Source organism: Diorhabda carinulata, chromosome 3, assembly GCF_026250575.1.
Source record: "Diorhabda carinulata isolate Delta chromosome 3, icDioCari1.1, whole genome shotgun sequence".
NCBI classification, from domain to species: Eukaryota; Metazoa; Arthropoda; class Insecta; order Coleoptera; family Chrysomelidae; genus Diorhabda; species Diorhabda carinulata.
This window is the reverse complement of record NC_079462.1, coordinates 19,152,809-19,178,701: the sequence shown is the minus strand read 5'-3', so window position 1 is coordinate 19,178,701 and position 25,893 is coordinate 19,152,809. Positions and strand designations below refer to the sequence as shown.

General features: G+C 33.2%; 1 protein-coding gene across 1 annotated transcript; it reads left to right on the top strand.

Annotated features, from left to right (window-relative positions):
- The first annotated feature begins 2,769 nt into the window (after positions 1-2,769).
- On the top strand, positions 2,770-24,516 carry LOC130891241 (homeobox protein slou). Its single transcript, XM_057795856.1, has 2 exons — positions 2,770-3,471; positions 20,734-24,516. Exons 1-2 carry the CDS (start codon positions 2,943-2,945, stop codon positions 21,231-21,233), a joined length of 1,029 nt encoding a protein of 342 aa, XP_057651839.1. The 5' UTR covers positions 2,770-2,942; the 3' UTR covers positions 21,234-24,516.
- The last annotated feature ends 1,377 nt before the right edge of the window (positions 24,517-25,893 follow it).

Here is a 25,893-nt window from a genome sequence, read left to right as displayed (position 1 = left end):
CCCAACTAAACTAAACCACGGTTTGGTCTTCTAGTTTCGTTGAATATATTAAACTCTTTAATTTATGGTAATAATTGGTTAATTTATAGATTATGTAAACTAAACCAGGGTTGTAGACAATGTTGTAACTTTTGGCATAAAAAATGCAACGACACATACATCAACATCGAGAAACAAGGAAGAAAGAAGATAAAAATATCGATACCAGATGAATCAGCTCATGATTATCAATTCAAGAAGAGATACGTAGGTCAACGTATGAATACATAGACCGATTTATACAAGAATTGTCGTCACGATACGGGGCCATAAAACAAATTGAAACACAGTTCATGTTAGAAGCTTCAGATGACGCTCCGGCTGTAGCAGTTGACAATCTGATACAAATTTATGGATTTGACAAGGAGCAAGTTTTCCAAGAAATAAAAAGGTTCCGCAGGCATGTAAAAGCCGAAAATAAGAGTATGGACGTTGCTGTCAAATGGAGAGCCCAAGAAATTCTTCAATTTATAATAAAATGGGACTTCAGTGAATCTTTACCCTGTATATCGCTTATACTTCAATACTTTGCATTTGTTTTTCGAAACTTAAATTGATTAAAAATTATCTTTGGTCTACAAGGATCAAGAACAACTGTCAATTTTTATTGGGTTTCTTCAAGTTATGTGATTCTTATAGCGGGTATTACTCCCTCTACTATAGCAAATGGCTCTAACCTTGTCAGGTATCGAAGAAATTGAATTCTGGACATACTCCACTGGCATAGTATCCCATTCTTCTCAAAGAGAAAATTGGAGCTGATTTAAGTCACTAAGGAAGAATGACGAAGTCTAACACGCGTCTCTTAATAATCCCACAAATGCTTTGTGGGATTCATATTGAGAGATCCTGCAGGCCAGTCCAAAACTGTGATTCCCACTTTCTCCAAGTATTCGGTAACAATTCTAGTTGTATGTAGACGAGCATTATCCTGCATTAAAATGAATTTCTCACCAATAAATGAAGCAAACGAGATCACAGCCTCTAGGACGACTTCCTCCGAGCAGTCAGAGGCCCATTATTTATGAAAATCAGTTCAGTCCGGGCGAGAAAATTAATTCCACCCCAAATCATAACTGATCTTTTAAAAAAGCCGTGAATCACGACAAGTACATTGAGCAAATATCTCCTCTGGTCATCTCCACACTCTGTCTCGATCGTCTGAGTGGTATAGATCAACAAGAGACTGAAAAAAACAATTCCTCATTGCTACAGAGTCTAATGAGAATGCCTTTCCAGGAGTTGGAGGTCTGTCGCGGGTCACCTTGATAAGATTTGATGCTCCCTCAGTCTCCGCTGCATTGTGCCTGCACTTACTCTTTCCCGAACCTCGGGAGCCGATAAATGCCGTTGTCGTCCTTGAACACCTCCTCCTACCCCAAGCGTTTCGGCCTCTGGCCAAAGCACCAGCTCGAGCTATGTCAACATTTGAAAGAACCATGATTTTGGACCAAAATAAAAAAACATGTCTATTAATCACAGAAAAGGCTTGGATAATAAATTAAAGATGTTTAAATGTGTGTAAAACTACTTACAGTTTAAAATAGGTCCGACAGGTAAATCACCTTCAATACAAATAAATCAAATCTGAGTTTTATCTAATTGTTTAGTAATCCTGAAGGGAGAAACAAACACATTGCTGAACATTAGCTTTTGGTGAGAAAAATATTAAGTGTTTTTTTGTTGTTGAGTGTAGAATACATAGAAAGCAGCCAATTAGGACGGTGAGGCTACCTATAGGGGATGGATAACATAGTCTCACAGTGCTAGAAAAAAAAAAATTTGGATAAGTAAAACGCCAGAAAAAATTAATGGCGCAAGATGGAAAGGGCTGTAAACTTTTCATAAGAAATCAGTTTTATAGTAAAATTAACACCCCCACACTTTTTTGTTCCAAATTTCAGTAATTCGAAATTATTATTTGCCGTTCTCAAAGGAGAGAACAACTACTTTCCTGGCTAATGCCACGACGAATATTGAATTACACCTCCTATAAAGAACATGATGTCCATTTAGACCTTTTTATGGTATCAATGTTTATCCCAGGGTTAAGTCACCAAGAGTTAGAATATTTTTGTGAAACAGTAGTGTACAAAACTTTCGTTGCGATCAATCTGGGTCATTATTGAAAAGAAGCAGTTGAGGTTCATGAATATTTATCATTATCATCGTCATCTAGTTTCCAGTAGAGCAGAACATTAAGTTTATTTTATTGCTTACAAGAGCTTAAAATTGATTCTCACGATGCATGAATAGACTATACCTAATTGCAAATGGCATGACAACGCTGAACTGCATCGGCTGTAAGTTTCGAACAGTATTTTGTATATTCTGAAATTATTATAATACGGATTACAAAATTCTGCTTTCAAATTTCTAGTTAACGAACTGACGTTATCGTATGATATTTTCAAGCAAGTTACAGTTTAATTGTTTTAGAATTTTGTCGGAGCATTGTCTATCCCTTACCCTTTCGTCTACGCCCCTGATTATAGCCTGCTAATTTCCCAACTCATTCTTTTGTTATTACAAATCATATTCATAATTACAAAGCAAATAGCGCTGTGCGCCCCTTTAAACACGGCTCCACCTACCTAACTTACCCGCCCAATGCAATCTAGCACTCTCGTTCCCGTCAACCAATGAATAGCTGGGATCTCCTTCCCAAAGATGCCGGAACGCCATTCTATACTAGACCCCAACAGAATCTCAGTGAATCAAATTTAGTTTAGTATCTAAAAACCTCAACTTTAGATAACAAGTGTTTAGGATCTAAGCTGTTTATTAGTACGGGCAAAAACATATGATAGTGAATATATGTAAATTTATTTAAAACTTTACTGCAGTGATAGTTTTTATATGCTAGAATAAATAATGATATAGTGTAAAAATAAACATAAATAATGACAATGTTAATGATGGAAAGAATCGTAACGAACTCGAACCATAACGCCCAAGAAGAAAAAGATAAGTTGCATCAATCAGAACCTCAAATATTTCGAAGGAAAGCGAAAAGAAAAATCGACGATACAAGAGATGTAGAAATGTGCGAAAATTCAGACGAAGAAGATTTGAATGTAGACGTCGAAAATGACGACACCCTTTGCCCCGTCGACTTGACTCGAAGACAAGAAAAATTTAGTTCTTTCGATAATTTTCACAAGACTGATTCAAACAGTGGCTTTTCCAGTTACAAAGACGACAGAAAGAGTCCTAAAAGTGTTTGTAGTGAACGTAGTAGATCAAGAAGTCCCAGAGACCAAAGTCCTTCGGTAGTGCCTATTCAGAATAGACGGTTAGCGTTTTCCGTTGAAAATATCTTGGACCCTAATAAATTTACGGGAAGGCAGACTGTTTATAGTGACGGATTCTGTTGTTGGAAACCTTTAGATGGATCCAGCGGATCACCTGAATACGAAGGAAGTGACGCAGGTAAAGATATAACAAATATAAACTAATAAAAATATAAATGTTAGTTATTTCCTTCTGGGGAACTATTTTTACGAAAAAATTTTGAATAATTGCGCGAGTTAACACTAAATATACAGCGAAAAGAATTATAGTCGTTCTATTATTAATTGAAAAAGCAAAAATGACCAAGTAGTATTATAATAGACAATAATTTAGAGAAAAAATATAGAATTAGAATCATTCGCATAATTATTTTGAAGCATTACATCCGATGAATAAAGCAAGAATAGATTATAACTTCATTGCTCAAAATCCATCTCGCAGGGGCTTATTCGATACTACTTGTAATTGTTTCTTATCTAGGTATAATTTATTTTTTTTATTTCTCACCTAAACATATAATATCACTCAATAAGTCTTGTCACTAAATAAGAAAAACACATTTTTTTGTCAAAAATCCATTTTATTCATCAATGTAATTGCCTTTAAGAGCAATACAATCATTCCAACACTTCTCTAACTTATCGATGCCGTGCTTGTAGGAGGATTTGTCTTTTACATCTGAATAGGCTTCAGTTTCAGCAATTGCTTCTTTATTTGTGCTGAATTTCTTACCGGGACCCATTTTTCTGAGATCAGCGAATAGCCAGTAGTCACTGGGGGCCAGATCTGGACTATACGGTGCATGAGGAAGCAATTTGAAGTGTAATCCGTTCAATTTAACCATAGTTGCCATCGACTTGTGATTCGGTTCAATATCTTTTTCTTGGACATATTAGGCCGTTGTTCCTTGATTTTTGCATTCAAACCATCCAACAGCTCTATGTGTATTCGCCATTGACTGCCTCTCTCTTTTGGAGATAGTCGATGAACAATATTCCATACACATCCGAATATGCTGAAGTTATAACTGTGCCTTTGGACACTTTCAACGTGGTTCACCGAATGAAATGAAGGATCCATGTTTCATCCATTGCCACATATCGATGCAAAAAATCTAAATAAACATGACATGGCCAAATACTGCTCTGAATCATCAACACATTGTTGTTTTGGTTCGACTGTGAGTAAACGCGGCACCCACTTTGAAAAAAGCTTTCTCATGGTCAAATGCTCATGCATAGTAGTAAATACACTGCCCTCTGATATTTTTACGACCTTAGCTATCCTACGCAATTTCGATTTATAATTATATATACAAAATTTGTGGAATTTTCTGATATTTTATGGGTTACTCCATAATTGGACAACCAGAACGTTCACCATCATCGGTGTCTGTACGTCCACGTTTTAATTTAGCAAACCAATAACAAATGGTTCTTTTCAATAGAACAAAGTCCGGATAAAACTTTTGAAGCCATTGCTGAGCTTGTACAGTTTTTTTTCATCAACAAGCAATGATAAATTAACACACGAAATGGTTTCAAATCGATTGTTTTGAAAATAACAAATGTAACTCGGATGCCACTTTTTTCTGACTAATTGAAATGTCATGAAATTTAACACATAGTCTTTTGAAAGCTGGTACTTCATGAACGTCATATGGATTTGACAATAGCAGCGCCATCTATGTATCAGTCACACGACTTATTGAGTGATGTAATAGTCAGCACGCCCAGCACCTAGCCTGTCATTGCTAAGTGTCAAGCACTTCTTTGACAACATCGTTAACGTATTGTAATAATTACCAAATTCATCAAAAGTATCTTCAGTCAACAAGGTGGATGATTTCTTAATTTTACTCAAAATTTAAAAATAAGCCAGCATTTTGGTTGTAAACAGTGCGCGACTGGAAAACATCATATAGGGGTAAAACATAAGAAAAATTTCTATTATACTTATTTAAGACAATTTGGTCACACTCGTTCATCCTCTCGCAACAAAATAATGTCTTATAAAACGTATATAATAAATAAATATTTTATAATATACTTTATCATATAAATCTCCAATAAATATTGAGAAAACCCAACCAACCAAAAATACAATCTTCATTTTCTTCTTTTAATATATGTATCATGACAAATTTTAATGTAAATTGACGTAGGTATGTTTGTACCGCACTTAAATTAGAGAAACGATTATATTTGCGTAGTTCTGCTTTTAATGAATATAATTTGAAGTTACAACTTTTTTGTCTGAATATTTATATTTTTCAATTCACATAAATTTTATTATTTTATCTTTCATAAAACTGCTATAGTATATGTTGTTTGGTGAAATACTTGGTAGAATGTTTGTAAGAGTTGATGAGGTTCAAACATTTCTTCAAAACTTGTCCAAGTATATTACTTATGCGTTCGGGATTTTTTGTTATAGGCATTCAAGTAAGAATAGATAAAGTATACTTCAAACTAAACTTAAATGGGTGCGTGTCATAGTATTGCCACACTTCTTGACATTTTCTTTTAACCAGTAGGTATACTTATTAAATCCGTCAAGATCAAGATGGTTTATCTGCCATTAATTGTTTTTGAATATTATAAATTATTTCTTATTATCATACGTGAATGCGCTTATTATAGAGTGTCTCTTATAAATAATGGCTATTTTCAATGTTCGATTGATTAAATATCCATACAAAACGAAAGTCTAATATTCCAAGTATCGTATTTTATAGTTTTAATTTAACTTTGAGATCATGGTAAAACCATTCTTTGGCATTAGATGCAAATAATGGTCCAAATGCATTTCCACCATCATCAAATTTTTCCTACGCAAGAATTTGGTCATGTATATGATAGTAATCTGACAGTGCAAGGTGCAGGATAAATGCTGGATGTGGAATGATTTCAATACCACCAAGTTCTTCGATCTTATTCCGTGTAACTTTTGCAGTTTGTGGTTTGGCATTGTCTTGTTGTAATAGATAAAGATTCACATCAGAATTCATTAATAACTCAACCATCTGGAATGATTTCGTGGTAGGTACACCAAACATTTATAATTTTACCGGATACACAACAAGACTTTGCGCTTCAATCGATCTCTCTTTCAAGCTGGCTCTGGTAATTGTCTTTTGTCCAACCACTCACCACTAACCCCTAACAATGCGTTTAATAGAACGAACATCTTTTGGCAGAGCAAGGAGCTGTTTACACATTTCTACTCGACATTTCTCGGTTAATTCGTGTGGTACTATTCGTCAACTTTTATAGATCTTTTCTAATGATTTTGGAAGGCGCTGTATGATATTTTTAGAAGGTCCAAGGAATCCGATAATCGGTAAGTGCTGGTACTGCGTTCCTTGTGACCTCAATATATTCCAACGTCAAGTACCCACTATTATAATGATTGAACCAACGCTGTTTCCTTCGTTCATTAACTGAGTCTTCTCCTTTAGTTTCACGTAGTGTTCTCTCCGCCACGGCTGCTTTACAGATTTGTTTCCAATCATGGCTTACAAGAATTTCATATGTATTTATTGTAAGGTACTGCGTTCTCAATAAACAAACAGTATGATTAAAAGAATTTGAAGCAATAGTACTCGTTTCAGGGGCGTGCCGGAAGGGGGACGAGCGGGACCGGACCCATAGCCAAAATATTCAATAATGCTCTTAAAAAAAGTTAAATAATTCATCTTACAAGGTATAATTGAAATCGGCTTGTAATAAATTGATAACGTTGTAAATTTGTTGTAGTGAAGCTACACATGGCACTCTCTGAAGGACCATACCACCATTATTTAACAACATTTTTAATCCCTCTAGATCCTCCAGAGGATCCATGGAGTTATTTCATAAACCCTCCTAGACCCAAATTCTATACACGCCACTAACTAGTTTCAACAAATTTAAAGAGAGACATCTGAATTTTTATATATAAGAGTGGCATTAATTACGACCCTCTAAACATAAGTACAAAATTTCACCAAACATAAAAAAATCAAGATTCCTAAGATAAGAAGTTATGATGATAGTAAAAAAGCTTATGATAAAAAAGCTCACTCATTTCATGAAACTTTCCAAATTTCAATTATAAATATAAGTATAAATTAGGACCGCACTTTTAATTTGGAAGATTCTAAAACTATTAGAACAAGTAGTTTCCATTCAAAATTACCTCCACACTGTCCTACCAACAACTGCTGTAAGTAATGATGAAAAATACTTGTACATTATTCAAATCTTTACAGAAAATTCTTGTACATCCATTTGGAAAATTTATATTAGATTCATTTGTAATATAATTAAAAAAATCATTCTTATAGAGTAGCTGGTAGCTGGTAGCTGGTCATGATGGTAGTCAGGAATATTACGTAACCACAATACAAAAGGTAGATACCTACAGAGGTGTCTCGAAGATTGCGTGCAGCTGGAATTTAGTGAAGATTGCGTACATTCTCCCAATTTGATGTTTGGACCATTCCTTGAAGAAGATATTTCCAATAGACCAAACTATTTAGATTTGTTAAAAAATCAAGTATTTCCTGTACCAACATAGTTGGTAATTTTGGATAGTGCGTCACCACAACTTTGTGTTGTTGTTCGAACTAAACTTTTTGGAATTTCTGGATCAAGTTGAATGGAGTGTTAAACAGAATGTCCAGCCAGATTTTTGGACTTATTCAATATGGAACATAACTGGGCCTGGCAATAGGAATGAACAAAATAGAAATCTGTCAAGTTCAAGAAGACAATTTGAATATCCAAGTTGTAAACTTCCGTCATATTCTCGAGATATAGTGCTCAGAGTTGTTTCTAGAACTATTTTCTTCGGATAATGCTTGCAAAGATCGATGAAGAAAATGCGTTCACCTTAATGGAAACTATATCGAAAACTTTTTGTCAATAATTTATTGTGAGTCGGTTAGTTTTAGAGGTGTAGTTTTAAGTCAAAATCACCCTCGTACTGTCGAACTAACAACTTTATGATTCTTGTACATCTATACATAGAGGAAGGCAACTATATAAAATTTCAATTACCTCAGAAAGTAATTTTGTGCAACCATAATGCAAAAGGTAGATGCAGACACTATTTTACAAGTGAGAAGAAAGACTAATTTCTTTGAAGTATATATCTTGGACCATTATTTGCAGAAGGTAATTTGAATGGATCAATGTAGGTATTTAGATTTGTTAATAAAGCAAATAGTTCCTGCAAATATGTAGTCGGTAACTTTCAAAACAATTGGTTTCAGCAGAATGTTGCGACATTACAATAATTTGTTGTTGTTATGGACATCAGATGTTACCGGTTGTTTCCAAAATTATTTTTTCAGATAGTGGAGTCATATATGGGAAATAAATGGTTTATAGAGTTTGAACAATTTTTCGAGACGCATTAGAAATGCTATAGAAGATGGCGAAAATGCGACAACCTTCATGGAGAGCATATTGTACGTGTTAGTCGGTCAGGGACGGAGCAAATAGATTAGCTCTTATAAACAAAAAAATGAGGATGAAGAGCCGAAAAAGATTATTATAAGAATGAATGTCGTGAAATAAAAATTAGACCAATAGCATTATTTATTAAATATATAAAACACGAAGGCTAGATAGGGAGGAGAGTGATCGCAATATATATTTATTATTGTTTATTAGTAGTAACCGTGAAATGCAGAGATCATATTTATATGTTAATTGACAAAAGAAGTAGAAATTTTAAAATCGATTTTTTTTAATAATAATTATATTAAATATTTAATTAACTAAAAACTGCAAATAACCGCATTTTATTAAAGTATAATAAACAATATATGAAGATTAATAGTATAATAATATACAATATTAATTTATCTTACCGTTTTCAAAAAGGCAGAATATTAAGAAGAAAAATAATCAAATAAATTTTGAAAAAGAATCATTGACATTGGCAATTAATATTTTAAAAGACTAAAAACAGTAAGAAATTATTATTTTTATACATAAATAATAGCAACAAAGAAATGTCGTTTTAAAATATAGTTTTATTTAAAAAAGAACAATTCTAATAAGAACAATATTCCAGTGCTTGGCTGAGGTTTTCTATTTCCCTACTTTCTAAATTCAAATGGTTTAACTCTGGGAAGTACAACGGCTATATTCCGATCTCCTTTAGATAGATTATTGTGTGTGTTGTTCCAATGTATACCTGTACTGGCACCCATTGCTTCTAAATATTCCAAGATCAACTTCGATTATTTGTGAGATAATCGCTGTTGAAGCTTTTTGACTATCGGTCAGAATTGCTGCACCTTTTTCCGATAATTTCTGTATAGTTTATATCGGGGCATATGTTTCAAGTTTGAGGATGCCACATTGCTTAGTATTTGTTTGGCAGCTAACAATAGTGAACGTTTCCAGTGAATTGACTTGAGCCCAACCTGTATAAAAGCTGAACTAGATTCTACTCTGAGTGAGACTGCTTCTTCGTTATCAACACCAAAATATTGGGTAGCAGAAATTTAAACGAGGCCGTACCATCTGCCAAGACCTGCATCACAGTGGTAGATCAAATGAGGTGACTATTGAAGAAGATTCACAAAGTGTTACTAGATGATCGTCGGTTGAGCTATTAGACATAGTGGGTATTTCAAAAAGTGCGGTACATTGCATATTAACTGAAAATTTGGTCATGACAAAGCCGTGCACAAAATGGGTGCCGCGTTTGCTCACAATTGAATAAAAAATGCGTCCGGAAGATGTTTCCAATGAGTGTTTGGCAATCCGTCGTTTTATAAAGTGGGCCCATCACTTTAATCCGAAACGAAAGAACCATCAAAACAGTGAACTGAAAAAGGAAAACCGGCACCAAAGAAAACAAAGACCGTAGGATAATTTTCATTGACTATCTTGAAAAAGGAAAAACTATCAACGGAGAGTATTATGCGAACTTGCAATGTTTGAGCGAAGAAATCAAGCAAAAACTGACGCATTTGACTAAGATTAAAGTGTTTTGTTTAATCAAGACATTGCTCACACATCCGTTATTGCAATGGCCAAAATTAATGCAAAATGAGTCGGCGGTCAAAGATTTCCCAACAATGAAGAGATCAGCAATTGATACGAATCGCCTATATCAATATTTCAGTGAAACCTTGTAGCTAGTAGTAAGTTATTAGGAAATGAAAAAATAAATTGACTGAATTACTAACATTACTTGCTCAGAGCAATTAAATAATAGTTATAAATGCTTAAGTGTAAAATGATATGAAATTTTAACATATGGACTCAATAAACGAACATGTTGAAATATATATCGCATAAAAATATCGACTACTCTAATATGTTGACATGAAATGCTGCCAAATTATGTTAATTACATTTAATAAAATCATCCGCGAAATGTGTCTATAAATAGTATTTAGTAGACTATTATAATTTTTGTGGAAATACTACAACATAATATATAAATTCTTCGTAAATTAATTTTTGTCCAATGAACATACTATAAATACTAATCTGTGAAATAATAGACGTCACTAGGAACAATAAACTATACATCAAGTCATTTATATAGGAAAAACAGAAGAAGTGGAAATGGATAGTAGCTGTGAACCTAGTTTTCCAAGGTAAACCTTCATGGCGAGACCTATCATGATGTATGAAACAGAACCAGCCTACGAACAACCTCTACAGAATTCAATTGCCAATAAAAACATAAATACAAACATTGTCTACAGCGGATATGGAAGTTATTACATGGGCAACAGAAATCCTAAAACATGTAACAGTATGAAATGAGCAAAAATTATAACTACTTGAAAGAAATCAATGCATATTTACTAGAGAAGAATAGGATCAATGCACCATTACTAGTGAAATGAAACCATTAAATGGTTCGAAAACAATAAAAAGAACCTGAAGCAACAAATGCTTTTCGGACGCAAATGTACGCAATTGGGAGAAACACCTTGTACAATATCAGTTAGAAATACCGAAGGCAGAGAATTATCATGTTGAGTACTCCTCTGCAATCAATTCCACAATGACTAACGACTGCTTAGGTATACTGTTAACTGACTAGGCACGAATAACTTAGTGAACCTTATATGAGAACCAGAGCATTCAGGTATGAAAGAAAATTATGAAAATTCAAGCTAATGGAAGACGACGAGTGGAAGGTATTCTGAATAGGAAATGAAGACTTATTTAAGAAGAAGCCGACGAATGTAATAAAATGGATGAAAGAACTACTAGTTTTAAAGACAGTCCTTTAAAATTACTAAAGGAGGGAGCACTTTATATCTTTTGAATCTCGATGAATGGTCACTCCATTAAGTATACCATATCATGTACATAAAAATATGTGAGCGATTAGATAAATAAAGAAAAAATAGGTCAAAAAAACTGAAGAATTCGCTTCCCAAATTTGTTTCCGAAACTAATAGATTTAGTACCGACTATCATTGTGTTCTGATTTGAACTATACGTTAAATGAATATAAAACTTAAATATATTTTGTATTATTTAACAAAAAAAAAATTGATATATTTATACGTCTTAATTATATGGCAACTGAAACTATTTCGGTTTTTGTAAATGATTTAATAAATTTTGTAAAATAGCAGATTTTTCCAGTTGCTCTAAACTCAAATATTTGAACTTTTAGAATTCTTCTCTGTGTGTATGCTCTTGTCGTTCCTTTCCTATTATGTATTTTGTTTGTTGACCTTCATATTGATATTTGATAGCGTCTTATTGTACATTTCCAGATTTTCTTTGAATTTCTTTTTCCCTATAATCACTACATAACCACACAACAGAGTTATAATATTGTCTTCTACATTCTCTTGTCTCGTATGTCATATTCCTCAAAAATTTTTTTGTTTCTCTAATTGCTACATTTATTACCCGCATCAATAGTGAGCTCAAAATAACCCTTTTTCCCTCAAATGTGGTTTAAAATAGTTCTGATTCCCCTTACTTAACTTAAACAGAATTAAATAATTATTACTATTCCTATTATTTCCCTTCCTCGAGTTTTCCTTATATCTTGTCTTTTTACTTACCCAGAGGCTTTCTTTCATGAAGCAGCAGTGTGTATGTCGGTCTTCTCTCATAGCTGTGCTTTGTTCTCTCCTCTGTTCTCTTAGTTGTCCGTGCTGGGTCTTAATAACCACTGTGTTTATTCTACTGTGTATTCCACCTTTGCATTTAGAGTTTTCTCCAAAAATGTGAGATACATTTTGGAACGGTTCTACTTAACGCGAGGACTTTATAGTTTTGGTATTATCTGTTGTAGATTGGGGTACAGGTCCACAAATTCCAGTTCGCAGGTATGTTGTCTTCAAGTACTTCTTCGAGATTAGCATTTTTCATATCCTATTGCTTTCCCTAATATACGTTCTTCTATTGCTTATTTGATCTTCCTTTTCATGGGGCTTCAATTCATTATCATGGCTATTTACTGTATCTTCATCTAGAAATTTTTTTCCTTCGTGTTCCTTCTGAGTTCTGAAGGTTCTTCAAATTACTTCTTCAACTACTTTTCACTGACATTTATGAGGTTTCCATATCTGGGATCTTTTTTGACTTGATTTATTTGTTGTTTATACTATCTTGTTTTGTCATCTTCTATAAATAAATTATTTTTGTTTTCTGTTTGTTATTTAGATTTTTCCGCATACACTATCCTTTTCCTTTCAAATCATAATACTATAACTTCCATATATTTCCTATTTGTTCCTTTTTCTTACTTATTTCCAATGAATCTTCGCCAATATATTAACATTTCCGTTTTTTTTCCTCCATTATGGAAAACTTGACATTTAATTTTGTTGTAGTCTCTTACTTTTCTCTTGTTCCCTTTTATTGACTTAATTTTCATTCTCGATTGTAAGAAAAGTCTAATTATTATTATCTTCTCAAATGTGCAACTTTGTGACATATTTTTGATCCCTCAATGTTTTGAAATCCCAATTATTAGGGCTTAATATCAACGCCAGAATTATTCGATTTCATATCTGTTGTTCGAGATAATTAGATATATTTTTGAAAACAAAACCAAGTTACCGAGACCAAATTTGGAAAGATCCTCGGTAAATGAGATAAAATCAGAAATAAAACTTTAATTACTTCGGGATATCCGGAATATACATAGTAAGTATAATAATTCAACTGAATTTTGTGTATCTAATTAGGGTCACATAAGTAAGATTTTTATTAAATCTTCAATTAACTGAACTGAATTATATTTTGAAAGATGATGTTGAGCTGTATCATGTTAAAGTAATTGTGGTAAGCAAATAATTCAATATAATGGGTCGAACTATATATACCTCGCGAAAGAACCGCTAATAGCAAAGCAAAGCGAGCGTTCCGTTTTCATAATTAATACATCTGCTTAGAGAAATAGCTGCAAAACCAAAGGATTAATTACAAAGTTCACGGCTTGCTAACGAGCCCTGAGGCAATTAAACTGAGGCTGTTAATTACATGTCTCGCTTCCGTTATTCCAAGAATCGCATTGTTTCCATCTCAAGACATTACAGCGGCAGCTCAACTTGCTCGAAATTCAGCTTGAACTGTTCCTAACTGTGAACTAGGTGGAGTATTTATGTTCGTGAGGTGTTCCGAATTCACAATTATTTCTGTCTGTCATTGTTTCCTGTTGTTTTTGAAACTAATTTGTTTATTTGTTGGAAGTTCGTTCTGGGCGAGGAAACGGAAATTTTAATAAAAGTATTTTAAGATAAAATAATTGTATAATTGTATTTAATGATTACCTTAAAAAATATTAGGATGTTTTTATAAGCTTTGATTTGAAAATGAATTTTTGATTGGTAATAAGTAAATGGGGTTTCACACAAAGAATGAGACTCATTTAATCTACTGAAGTGTACGTGTTTTTTGAGTAACATTATACATACATATATACATTATACCACTGTTATTATACATTGTAATTATTATTTAATGCATTTCGAAGTATTCGCTTTTGAGATCTGTACATTTTGGCACACGCTCAAACCAATTCTGGAAATGTATCTCTACTTTGGAGCTATTTGCAGATGACAATAGTTTCTCTTGGAGCAACCCTTATCTGACCACTTCATAGGACCATTTCTAGTGACTTAATCACCCTTAAATCATGGTGCGATTCTAATCTTCTCTGTCTCTAAGTTTTTAAAACCATATCATATAAAAATACATTGCAGCCTTTTTCATTAAATAATACCACCATTGACCACCATTGCATATTGCTCCTTATCTAAAAAATTAAGTTCTTCCTGGTTTGCGCTGAGATCAATTTAAAAAGAACTGAACTTATCCACCTCCTTAACAATCTATTATGCCCTTATTGAGTCGCATCTCCGATTTGCCCTTCCCTTTTGGGGTATGTGTGATGCCACTCAATTTGAGCGGGTCTTCAAACTACAAGAGAGAGCTGTTAGATATTTACTCGGACTAAACAGCAGATCTCACTGCAGGGGCTTCTTTAAAAGATTAAAAATTCCTTCCTTATTCATCTTTGAATTCGTTTGTTTAATTCGTAAGCACGGTTTTCCAATTTCAGAAAGATCATAGCACAGCTATCCACTCAGGAACGCGGAGCGAACGAGCGAACGAGGACCTTTATATACCTTCTCCACGTTTATACTTAGCTAGAGCTCAATATTTTACAATTCAAAAAAATGTACAATCACTTGAATCGATATCATCTTTTTCTGCATTTCGCAATAATTTAAAGGCATATTCGCTGGAAAGTGCCTTCTACTCTGTAAGCGACTTCTATTCTAATAATAATGTTTAATTCCGGACATGCTGCATATTGATTTAATTTTCGCTATGGACTATTATTCACTTGTCGAGAACGATTTAATGCGCTATCGATAGCGAGGGCTAGCAATAAATTTCGACACTATTAAATATACTTACATCCCATGAAATATATAACCCTCTTTCTCCTTTCAGTAGAATAATGGACAGCTTTGATACAGCTTGATACAGATAAATACAGCTTTATTATGAAAAATTGTGAGAAAGTCAAATTAATGATTTTTAGCAGTCAAATGGATATAAAAGATTTATATTTATAGTATGTCGGCCTTTGCTGCCAGGAAAAGAAGTATGAGGTGATATATCTAAACTCACTAAGAGTGCTACTGTAGTTTCGGAAACCGTTTTTTGCACAGTTTCACGAAAAATTTTTATAAAAGTATTAAAGTGTTAATTGAGCTTATTGTGTGAATGTGCTAAAGCCCATCCTTTTCATAGAGAAAAACATATATTTCTAAGTATCTAAAACTTCAAGTTTTTCTAAGAAGAAGAAGTGTTTTTGATGAAATAAGAAATGAATGATATTTCTTATGTTTGAAGTTGGAACTCAATGAAAATATGGTGTTTTCTAAGTAAATAAAATACTGATATACAACCCGTCGTCAAGGGTAATCTATAACTTTTTGGTAATTGTTGGTAATTATTACTCACGTCTTCAAAACAGTCAAAATACGTTGTTTAGAATGAAGGAAAGACAAACAAATATTATCATTGCTTACAAAGACTGTTATCAAAGAGCAAATAAAACTATATGTATGAAATATGTTGCTAAATGCTTATTAAGTCTTCTATGTTCACATTTTTCTCTTCATAGTATAAAAAAAAATAAGACAACGGAGGTCCTCAAAATAGATTTCTGATTGTAAGCCGTTAGACTTTTCTGAAGAATTAAGGGATCATGGCACAGTTTTTTTAGTTAGCTAGAGATTTTTCAAATACTAAGAGGACCTCCTTGTACTTGTTGGTAGAGGAATTAAATTTTAATTAGAAACCATTTATCAGTAAATGCGAACATATGCTCTTATTGTTATAGTTTTAGAAATAAGAAAATTAAAGTTCGGAAGAGACCGATAAGTTGACATTTTTTTTGTATTATTTCAATCATGTTGAGAATTAGAACAAGTGAGGTGAGACTCGAGGCTCTCGTTTCCTTCTTGACTTGTCTCAATTTCTTAACGATTTTCAACAGATACTACATACCGGGAGATCTGAGAGTCTCTTTTCCATTATTTTTTCATATAGTCAAAGTCAGTTGCTATTGGTATCCATACATTTTATAGAATATGAAATCTGGTGAACATTTTTGGTACATATGATTTGCTAGTTTTTCTATTACCGTTAAGATTAACTTATAAGAAAGAGTCCTATTTAACTCTCTCCATCTTGAAACTTTAGGAAGGACCATCTCAATTATAAAAATTTGCATTTTTTGTATGATCACATCTTTCAAAACTGTTAATATCTTGACTGTCTTAAATTATTAGGTTATAATTATTGGAGAAGATGGAAAACCTGATATGGAAGACTTTTATTTTAATGAAGCCGGTATTATCGAATGTCTTGTCCGATGTCGATTATCGTGTGATGCACTAATACTTCCTAATTTAATACCCAAATAAAGTCCCTCATTATTACCCACGTAGGCTTGACTTGTCTTTAACTTTATGTAGGCTTTTATATAGCTTTAGTACATCAAGCATGTCACAAAGATCCTCGTACTTTCTAATGCTAAATCAGAAAGTTCTAATTGTTCTAACCGCCAACGACAACGAAATAGTGGAGAATATTTCTTCTAGTGAAGATGAGGGGTATTATTAAATATTTTACTAGAAATAAATTCAATGTTTTTATATGTTGTTTCGAACCTTTTCAATGTCAGTATTAGAGCCACAAGCTGCATGGTGAATAGAACAGATGTGTTATTGTGGCCAAAACCTCACGAATCTTTCACAACCAGTCCTCCCTTGTAAAATTTAAAGTTCGTAGTTGAAAGTAGGGTAATGACCTTCAATTTCGACTTTGATTGACATGCCTTTTCAAGGTAAAGTTAGTCACTTGTTTACGAAGTTGAAAACTATTCCTTGCAAATGCTTGGCTTTCCAGTCAAAGGTCCCAGAACATTATTAGGTAGTATAATTTGCCTATATAATCTATCAAAATGCCTTGCACAAAACCGTACATGATTATAACTATTATTTACCGAATAACTAAAAATTCGGTTCTTCACCTTCTAATGAAGTAAACCTCCGAGTAAATCGAGTTATTTGCCAAATAAGTTATTAGACCGTCACAAGAGTCAATTAAAGAGTTTATTAGAAACTTAACCTGTAATATATATTAAAAGTGATTTGTTTGTTTATTACACGTATATTTGATTACTTTATTTTTGGAAATAATCGTCATACAAATAATTAAATATTTAATATGGATGCTTTTTAAGATTTAGAAGATTTTTTTGATGAAGAATTGATTGAGGAAATACAGAAAATTTCAGAACCGGCTTATTCCGTTCGTCCAAAAATTGATCATTAGAATTATTTGTCCGATAATGAAATTTTTTTGCCATTATCTTTTTTCTTTCCTATCAATTATTTTCAATATAAACTATAATTTTCAGACCAACACATCTTTCTCCATACATTAACCTTAACAAAACATGCACAGATCGTTATCACAAACGTCAATAGAAGAACGGTTTTTCGCTTATTTCTTTCCTTATTCAATACATGGACGATTGCTATTTAGACATCTTTCATAGTGTTACCAACAGTAGACTATTTGTTGAATACATAATAAAGTGACAAATACTCATCAGTTAGTTCGGATTTAGATCAACTAGGGTAAAGAAACGGTAAACATTTATTTGACAATTAAAAGTTCCTACTAAAGTTATGTGGATAATAATTATTTATCACTTTAGAAGAACGTGAAGAAACCGGCCCTAACTGAAAAATTTCTATTTGTGAATTTGTAAACAGTTAATACCTCCGTTTTTATCATAGAAACATTCGTTTCTTTGCCCACCTCGTAGAAAGTTGCTTATACTTCTTTGTCACATTTTGTGAACAATCAATGCAATTCTATCAGTATAATTAAACTTTCTTCCTAAATTGATTAAAATGAATGTAAATCAGTTGTAGGTCATTGTTATTCCATCATATTACATGTTAACCAAGCTGTTCATTTTCTGTTTTTGTTTTTCTTTGAATGCGATTTACTGAACAAAATGTTCAATTTGTCATTGTGTATTTTTATATAATCACCAATCGGGCATAATAAAACAGTAGAACCAATTAACTTTAAAAATCCTCGAAGCTCGCCTCTGCCGTGATATCATAGCAGTCGTCGGAATTGGATGAATCCTGTGTGTTGTGATGTTTAATCGCGATAAATCGGAGGCGGCGTGATGGTTGACAGTAGCGCCACCGCAGTGCATTGTTTTAGCGGTGAGCAGGCAAATGAATGTGGTTAACACGTTTGTCGCTTGTTACTCGTATTGATTTCATGGGTTGCCGTGATGTTCTCGAATTACCGGCGCTTAATCATAGTGAGCCCTGGATTTAGTGAATTAAGCGAGAGCACTTTGTATCTTGCGTGTACGCTGTAGTGGTAGGAGAATGTGCGATCGGACACATCATATCATCACGTAATGGACATTTCAATTTGTATTTTGTAAATTACGGCTTAAAGTTTCCATAATAATAAATAATTACCGATTAATTTTCATATGTAATATCCCAACAATACTATCAGGAATCTCAAAATATTTGTATAATTAATATAAGTTACCAGTGTCTAATTTGGATATTTCGAATATTTTGATACCTATCGATTTCGATTCTAATAATTATTATGATGTGAATACAGTGGAGCAGATGGATTTCTCATAATCCATGGCGCTATTTTATTCACATTTACGCTGGGAGATTGAAATTAAAGCCTTGTTCCAATTCTGATACTGTATGCTTTCGAATAAGCGATATTTCTCTAGCTTGGGGACGGAAAATAATCGAAGTGAGCCAGATCAAGTGAAAATGGGGAATGTGGCAATAAATCGTAAAATATTTCGGCCAATAACAAATGTGTCGAAAAATTTGATAATATTTTTGCTTTATTGAATGTACGCGTTTCAGGAGAAGTCCATTGTTTCGACTGTATATTTGTTTTATAGATATAATGGTCCATCCAAGTTTCATCTACTGTGACATATCTTCGGAAAAAAATCACCTTGATTGCGTTTGAAGATATTTGATTATTTGTGTCGAACTTTTAATGTCAGCGAGCATTTGATCAGCATTAAATAATCATATCACCCACGTTGCTGATAGTTTTTTATATGCAACTTTTCATGTTAAATATTAAACACCCGTTCCATTGAAATAGTTACAATGGTCCCGGACATGTTTAGATCTCTGATCGCTTTCAAATCATTGTTTGAGAAGAAACACTTTCAAAATAACATTTACTCAAAGATTCTCGATTTGTTTCAATGTTTTTTTTTTGAGTAAAGATATTATTTAATATTGTAAGTTCGCTTTTCACCATCATCCGAAAATGAGAACAGTTTGTTATGAGTTATTAAATATCTCATTTTTCCACTTTCTCATTTCTCGATCATTTCCTACGAAATTTGTTATAATTGATTTGATATATTTGAACTAATATACTTTCGGCAACAATTACACTGGTGATGCATAGGAAACATTAAACATAAGCATACATTTTGTGCTTGAATGTCGACGTTTTACCAATTCGTATTGTTGGCAGTTGCTTGCCGCTCCGACTGACTGTAACAGGTCCAGTCTGAATAAGCAATAACTTCTGAAGAAGCTAACCACACGAGCTGGCGAAAGGTCTAGTATTTATAGTTATTTTCTTGGCCTAGTCAGAATCAGTCAGCGAAGCAAGCGACTTCTGAAGATGTGAACCATAAGAGTTGGCAAAACGTCAGGTAGTATTTTTTGATGACTCTCTTGATAGTCGAAGAAACATTCAAGTAATGGACGACGGTCGCCTTTCACAATTAATCATATATCTGCCAATATAAATATCCACCCTCTCTTTAGATTACTTTCAATAACAATTGGTCCTCGTCATAGGCCATAAAGACTCTCTAGGGCTGAAGAATCTTTCGGGCGTCGCTGGATTGGAAACTACCACATGTTTAATTCCTAAGATTTTTCTCAGTGTATTGATACGAAATTTACAGTTATGGGAAATGTATATGGTAGTTTCGTTACCTCCTCTCTACTTAGCTGCAATATTGTTTTAAGTGTAATAAGATTTTTTTATAGGTCTGTAGCCAAATATCTATCTTTTTTTCATTTCCTAAAGTGATATATTCCATAAAAAGTGATACTTAACGTCAATAAATATAAAATGTTAAATGCATTTCCTGTGAGCGAAAAAACAAATTGTCGTATTGCGTCTCCATTACAAATGTTTCTTCTCTATATCGTGATACTTCTTAACATTTAATAAAAATACAATTTTTCGGTTTAAATTTTTAGTAACAAATATTGACGAATATCCTTCAAATATTATACAATAGTTATTCTCCAAATCTCTTTATTTGTTTCAGGTAAAGACCATCAGTCAGACGACGAAGAAGACATTCAAAGTGATATAAGTGAGGATTCCAAAGATCCCTCCAAAAAGAAAAAAAGTGACTCGAAATCGCAAAACTCCGGCAAACCTCGACGAGCAAGAACTGCATTTACTTACGAGCAATTGGTAGCGTTGGAAAATAAATTCAAAACAACAAGATATCTCAGTGTATGCGAACGATTAAACCTAGCGATAAGTCTAAGTTTAACCGAAACACAAGTAAAAATATGGTTCCAAAACAGAAGAACGAAATGGAAAAAACAGAATCCTGGGATGGATGTTAATTCGCCCACCGTCCCTCCTCCGAATGTCGGTTCCGGCGGATCCTTTCCGGGATTCCATCATACACATAATGGTTTACTTTATGGACATCATGTTCCTTACGGTGGTGTTTATCCTCTGCAAACAACTAGTGCTAGTAGTTATTCGCCATATTTTCATTTAGCTAATCATGGCCATAACTTAGGTACTTGAACCTAGTTAATGCATTAGTATATAGCTTGGGTTAATTAGTTGTACACACAGACATATGTAAAATATCTAAAAAAATCACTGATTGAAATTGATGAGAGTATCTTTCCATATTGAAGACTTTGTTTATACTAGTTCTACACCAACACTCAATTACAATCTCTGAAGGCGATAACTTGGTTACGTTAGGTTCAGACAGTGTCATTGTGATTATTGGTGTATTGGTAGTATAAAGAGTGTGTTTAGTATGAATATTATAAATGGTTCCAGAAATTCCAACTTATTTATATCCTTCTTTGATTGTTCTGGAAGAGTAGTAATTCGTAAAATGATGGCAAATCATTTGGTTGTAGTTCCAACAATTTTCCTTGGTATAATTAATAATATACTGCTTTCCACAATTCTTTAAAGAATAAATCTCAACATTTCTGAATTCACATTCATTTCAAGTACTGTACACATATGTATATTGAAGCGTCAGTTTATTTGACTCAAATAACTCTATAAATTCGACTCTTCACTTATTAGGCTCTTAGTTTCTTCCTGGGTCATGCAAAAAAAAGATGCACAACAGGTATTCAATGATGATACTTTTTTAAAGATTTTGTTGTCTAGCACTAGTCTGCATCTTCTTGGATGATATATGGAAATATATGTACATGTGAAGCCTTCAATATTTTCATGAAACTTTTGGAAATTACACTCCAAATTATTCTCTATTTCAGCGATAATTACTGCATCATTATCATAGTATATAGTATGCTTATTCCAATGTATTCAAAACGGTAATTTTTCTTCTTAGTTTTGTCGTCTGTCATTTTAGCTTTAGTTTATGTTGACGCTCCCATGCTATCTTGAAATTTTTAATAGCTCAAGTCGAAATGAAGTATCAAATCTTTATTTATGCCTACAAAGTAGGAAAAAACTGGACAAAATCTAACGTTGGATACATTCACTAGACATGAATAACGACAAATTTTCGTTATTATCATTCGTTTTACGTTTATTCAAATTATCTACCCCAATTTCTAGAAGTATAGAGAACTTTATATGATCTACGTATTATCATTATCATCATTATTTAATTTTAATCTTAAAAACTGAATTTTTGTGACAGGAAAGGAGTATATTATGAATACAAAACAAATTGATCGATTATTATGAATGAACGAGACTTCATCTTTTCGACTGATTACTGATTCTCTTCTTGGCATATTATCAACTAACCTTTGGAAATCATATGGTGTAAAGCTATTCAAAATTTATTGGAGACAGGTTTGTAATTCTGTAACGGTCCTTGCAGGATTCGATATAAGCTTTTTCCTCATGCTAGGCCCCAGGTTTTCAATCACTGCGAGATCTGAACTACTGGACTTCCATTTTGAAACTAGAAGATTGCCTTTTGAAACTCAAACTTTTACTTTTTTAGCTGTATGATAAGCAGTACTATCTTGTTGAAAAATATATCCAATATTATATGAACACTTGTCTTAAATTTGAGGCGTTGGATTTAAAGCTCGTTAAGATGCTTATCAGCATTCGTAATACTTTCCATGAAGTTTACTCCTTACGATCAGATATAGATTCCCAAATCATAACAGACGCTTTCTTTTCAAAATAGTCATTCTGAATAACTTTCTTCAGTTTTTCTGACACAACTCTCCTAGTATAATATTTTGGACGGTATACTTCGACTTATTAACACTGTCGACAAATAATATTATTTCTCTTATGATGGCTACTTTTACTTAATTGAAGCCGATAAACAGACCATTCAACTTATACTGTCTCCAACATCTCTTTTGTTAAACATTTTTTATAGGCCATTTCAACATGAAAACTCTCCTATTATACTAAATTCACAAAAATTAGTTTTCGGGGAGTTGGACCAACGTCATAAACAGAGCTCGTATAAAATGAAACTCAGATCTAAAAATTTGTCCCGATTATCTCAAGCCATAATATAATGAAATTTATTTATTTGTATTATAAGACTGTATATCTTGAGCACATATTCCAAAATACAATAAATTATTGTTCACAAGCACATTTAACTGAAGTACTCCTAGAAATTTGGAGTAACAGCCAAAATACTAACACTCTTACAGAGGTGTAAGGCTCATATTATATAGCCTTTTCAGTAAAAAGCTTTTATTTATATGCACACTAATCACCACGTACATTAAAACACTTTTGGAACGAAGCTTCCATAACTCAAAAGTTTGAAGACAGTCATATAATGGAATGCTTTAAAAATATTGATAGATTACTTCAACTATCTTATCTTCTCCTGTGCAGTGTGTGAGGATGCATTATCGTGTGGGCGAAGATTGACTAACGCAAAAATTCTGTGGTATTACTAATTGGTGTAGTTGCTGATTCAACACCAACATTGATGTCAAACATTTGATAGGCACATCATGGATCTTCTTCGATCATAAGTATCACTCTTTCAATTCTTCCAGTAATAACTGAATAACAGGGCCTACCGACACTTGCCTCATCACCAAATGATATCTTTCTTGTTTTAAATAGTTGGTCATGAAGGACACTAAATGCGTGGTGCAACAGTATTAGGCTTTGTTGTTTACTTAAACCGACATCACTATTCACCCTGCGATAGCCTCGATTCAATTGCAGTCAGAGCTAACTACTTAAGCATAGTAGGATGTAAAAATGCATTGCTGTTAGCTCAAACTCTCCTCTTTTTGTGGCATCTCAAAATATAGTGTTGCACTCGTATACATTTACGTTAATGTATTCACTCAAGTTAGAGATAGATACTTTTCCTAGAAAAGATTGAAACTATCATTGTAATTTCCATCATTTCAACTGATGCTCAATTTTTTTCTTCATATACCTCAATAGATTGGGAATTGAATTACTTTCATATGTGCCTCGTAAGTTTTTCACATCAATGATAGATGACATGATTGAATTAATTTCTATTCTATTATTATATTATAAGAATTATATTTCAATTATTTAATTTAGAACAATCTGTATAGAAAGAAAATTTATTTGCTAGAAACTCAAAATTTTCCAATAGCTTGCAAAATGCTTGTACAAACATTTTCAATCGAAGAATTTCAACAGAGTCAAACTAATCTGTGAATAGAGTTTGTATTTTGGAATATACAAATTACTAATAAATTTTTATGTAGCTAAATATGCTGTGCAAAAATTAGTGTAATATAGTAAAAAACAGTTGTAGAATTTAATGCATTTATCAATTGTACATGAATTTGATCTTGTAAATATATCACGCCTTCTCAAAAATATAAAATAGTTTTATTAACATTACATTGAATTGAAATAAAGACAATTTTCATTAAGTTTAAAACCTTGTAAAGTTTGAAAAATTTTCCAGAAAAGCTAGGTCAGGATTCAATGAGATTCAATAGGACGATATAAAATTAAAAATAATTACAGATGCTTCTTTTCCCCCAGTATTTCACATCACCCATGTTGGTTATTAGCGATGAATTTGGTAATACAGGGTGGGCCAGAAAGGCGTACGATTTTACAAACTCGCGTTTGAACGTTATGAGAGGGAGCTGCACGGATGGTGGGGATGAGTAGTTCGGTTATCGTAAATTTAGAAGCGATTGATCACTTCACCGGAGCGCAACGTGCATTCTGCATTAAACATTATTACAAAAATGGCGATTCGTGCTCTATCGTTTGGCGTTTGTTTTGACGCGAGTTTGGATTGCAAGAAATAAATCGATGTCCGAGGGAAAGTGTGGTTCGATCGTGAACAGACAAGAACAAAAGACACAATTCAACAAGTTAGAGCTTCAGTTCAACGTAATCCTGGTCTATTGACTTGCAAGCAATCAGCCGAACTTGTGGTATCCAGAATATCTTTGCGTCGCATTTTGTCGAAAGATCTGAAATTACGCCCATATAAAATTCAACTTGTGCAGAAATTATAGTCAAATGATTTAAATTTAAGACGAACTTTTGTTGGAATAATGTTGAAACGCTTTCAACAATATTCTGTTCCCCGACGAAACCTATTTTCACTTAAATGGGCAAGTCAGTAGACAGAATTGCCGTTACTGGGCTGCAAAGAACCCATGTGCAAAACATCAAAAGCCTCTACATTCGCCGAAAGTAACCGTTTGGGCAGCCATATCAGCGCACGGAATTATCGGACCGTACTTCTTTCAAAATCAACAGGGGCAATCTGTCACTGTAAATTCTGAATTATACATAGGCATGTTCATGGATTTTTTCTTTCCGTAACTGCAAAAATTTGAAGCCTATAATCGTACGACATGGTTTCAACAAGATGACGCGACATGTCATACTTCTAATGCCTCTTTGGCGGTCTTAAATAAGATATTTGTTGGAAAACTGATATCTTGCCGAGGTGACACTGCATAGCCGCCTAGAAGTCCGGACCTAACACCACTGGATTTTTTTATTTGGGGATACCTGAACTGTAGAGTCTACTCCAATAACCTAGCCACACTTAATCAGTTGTACACCAACATCTGAGAAGAAATAGCAGCTTCCAGCGAATTTTAACCAATTTGAGATCTAGATTCGAGGAATGTTTGCAGCGCGATGGTGCACACCTGGATGATGTTCTTTGTAAGAAATGAATATTCTAGATGTATATTTCAGACAAAATAAAAAATTTTATGTGGATTAT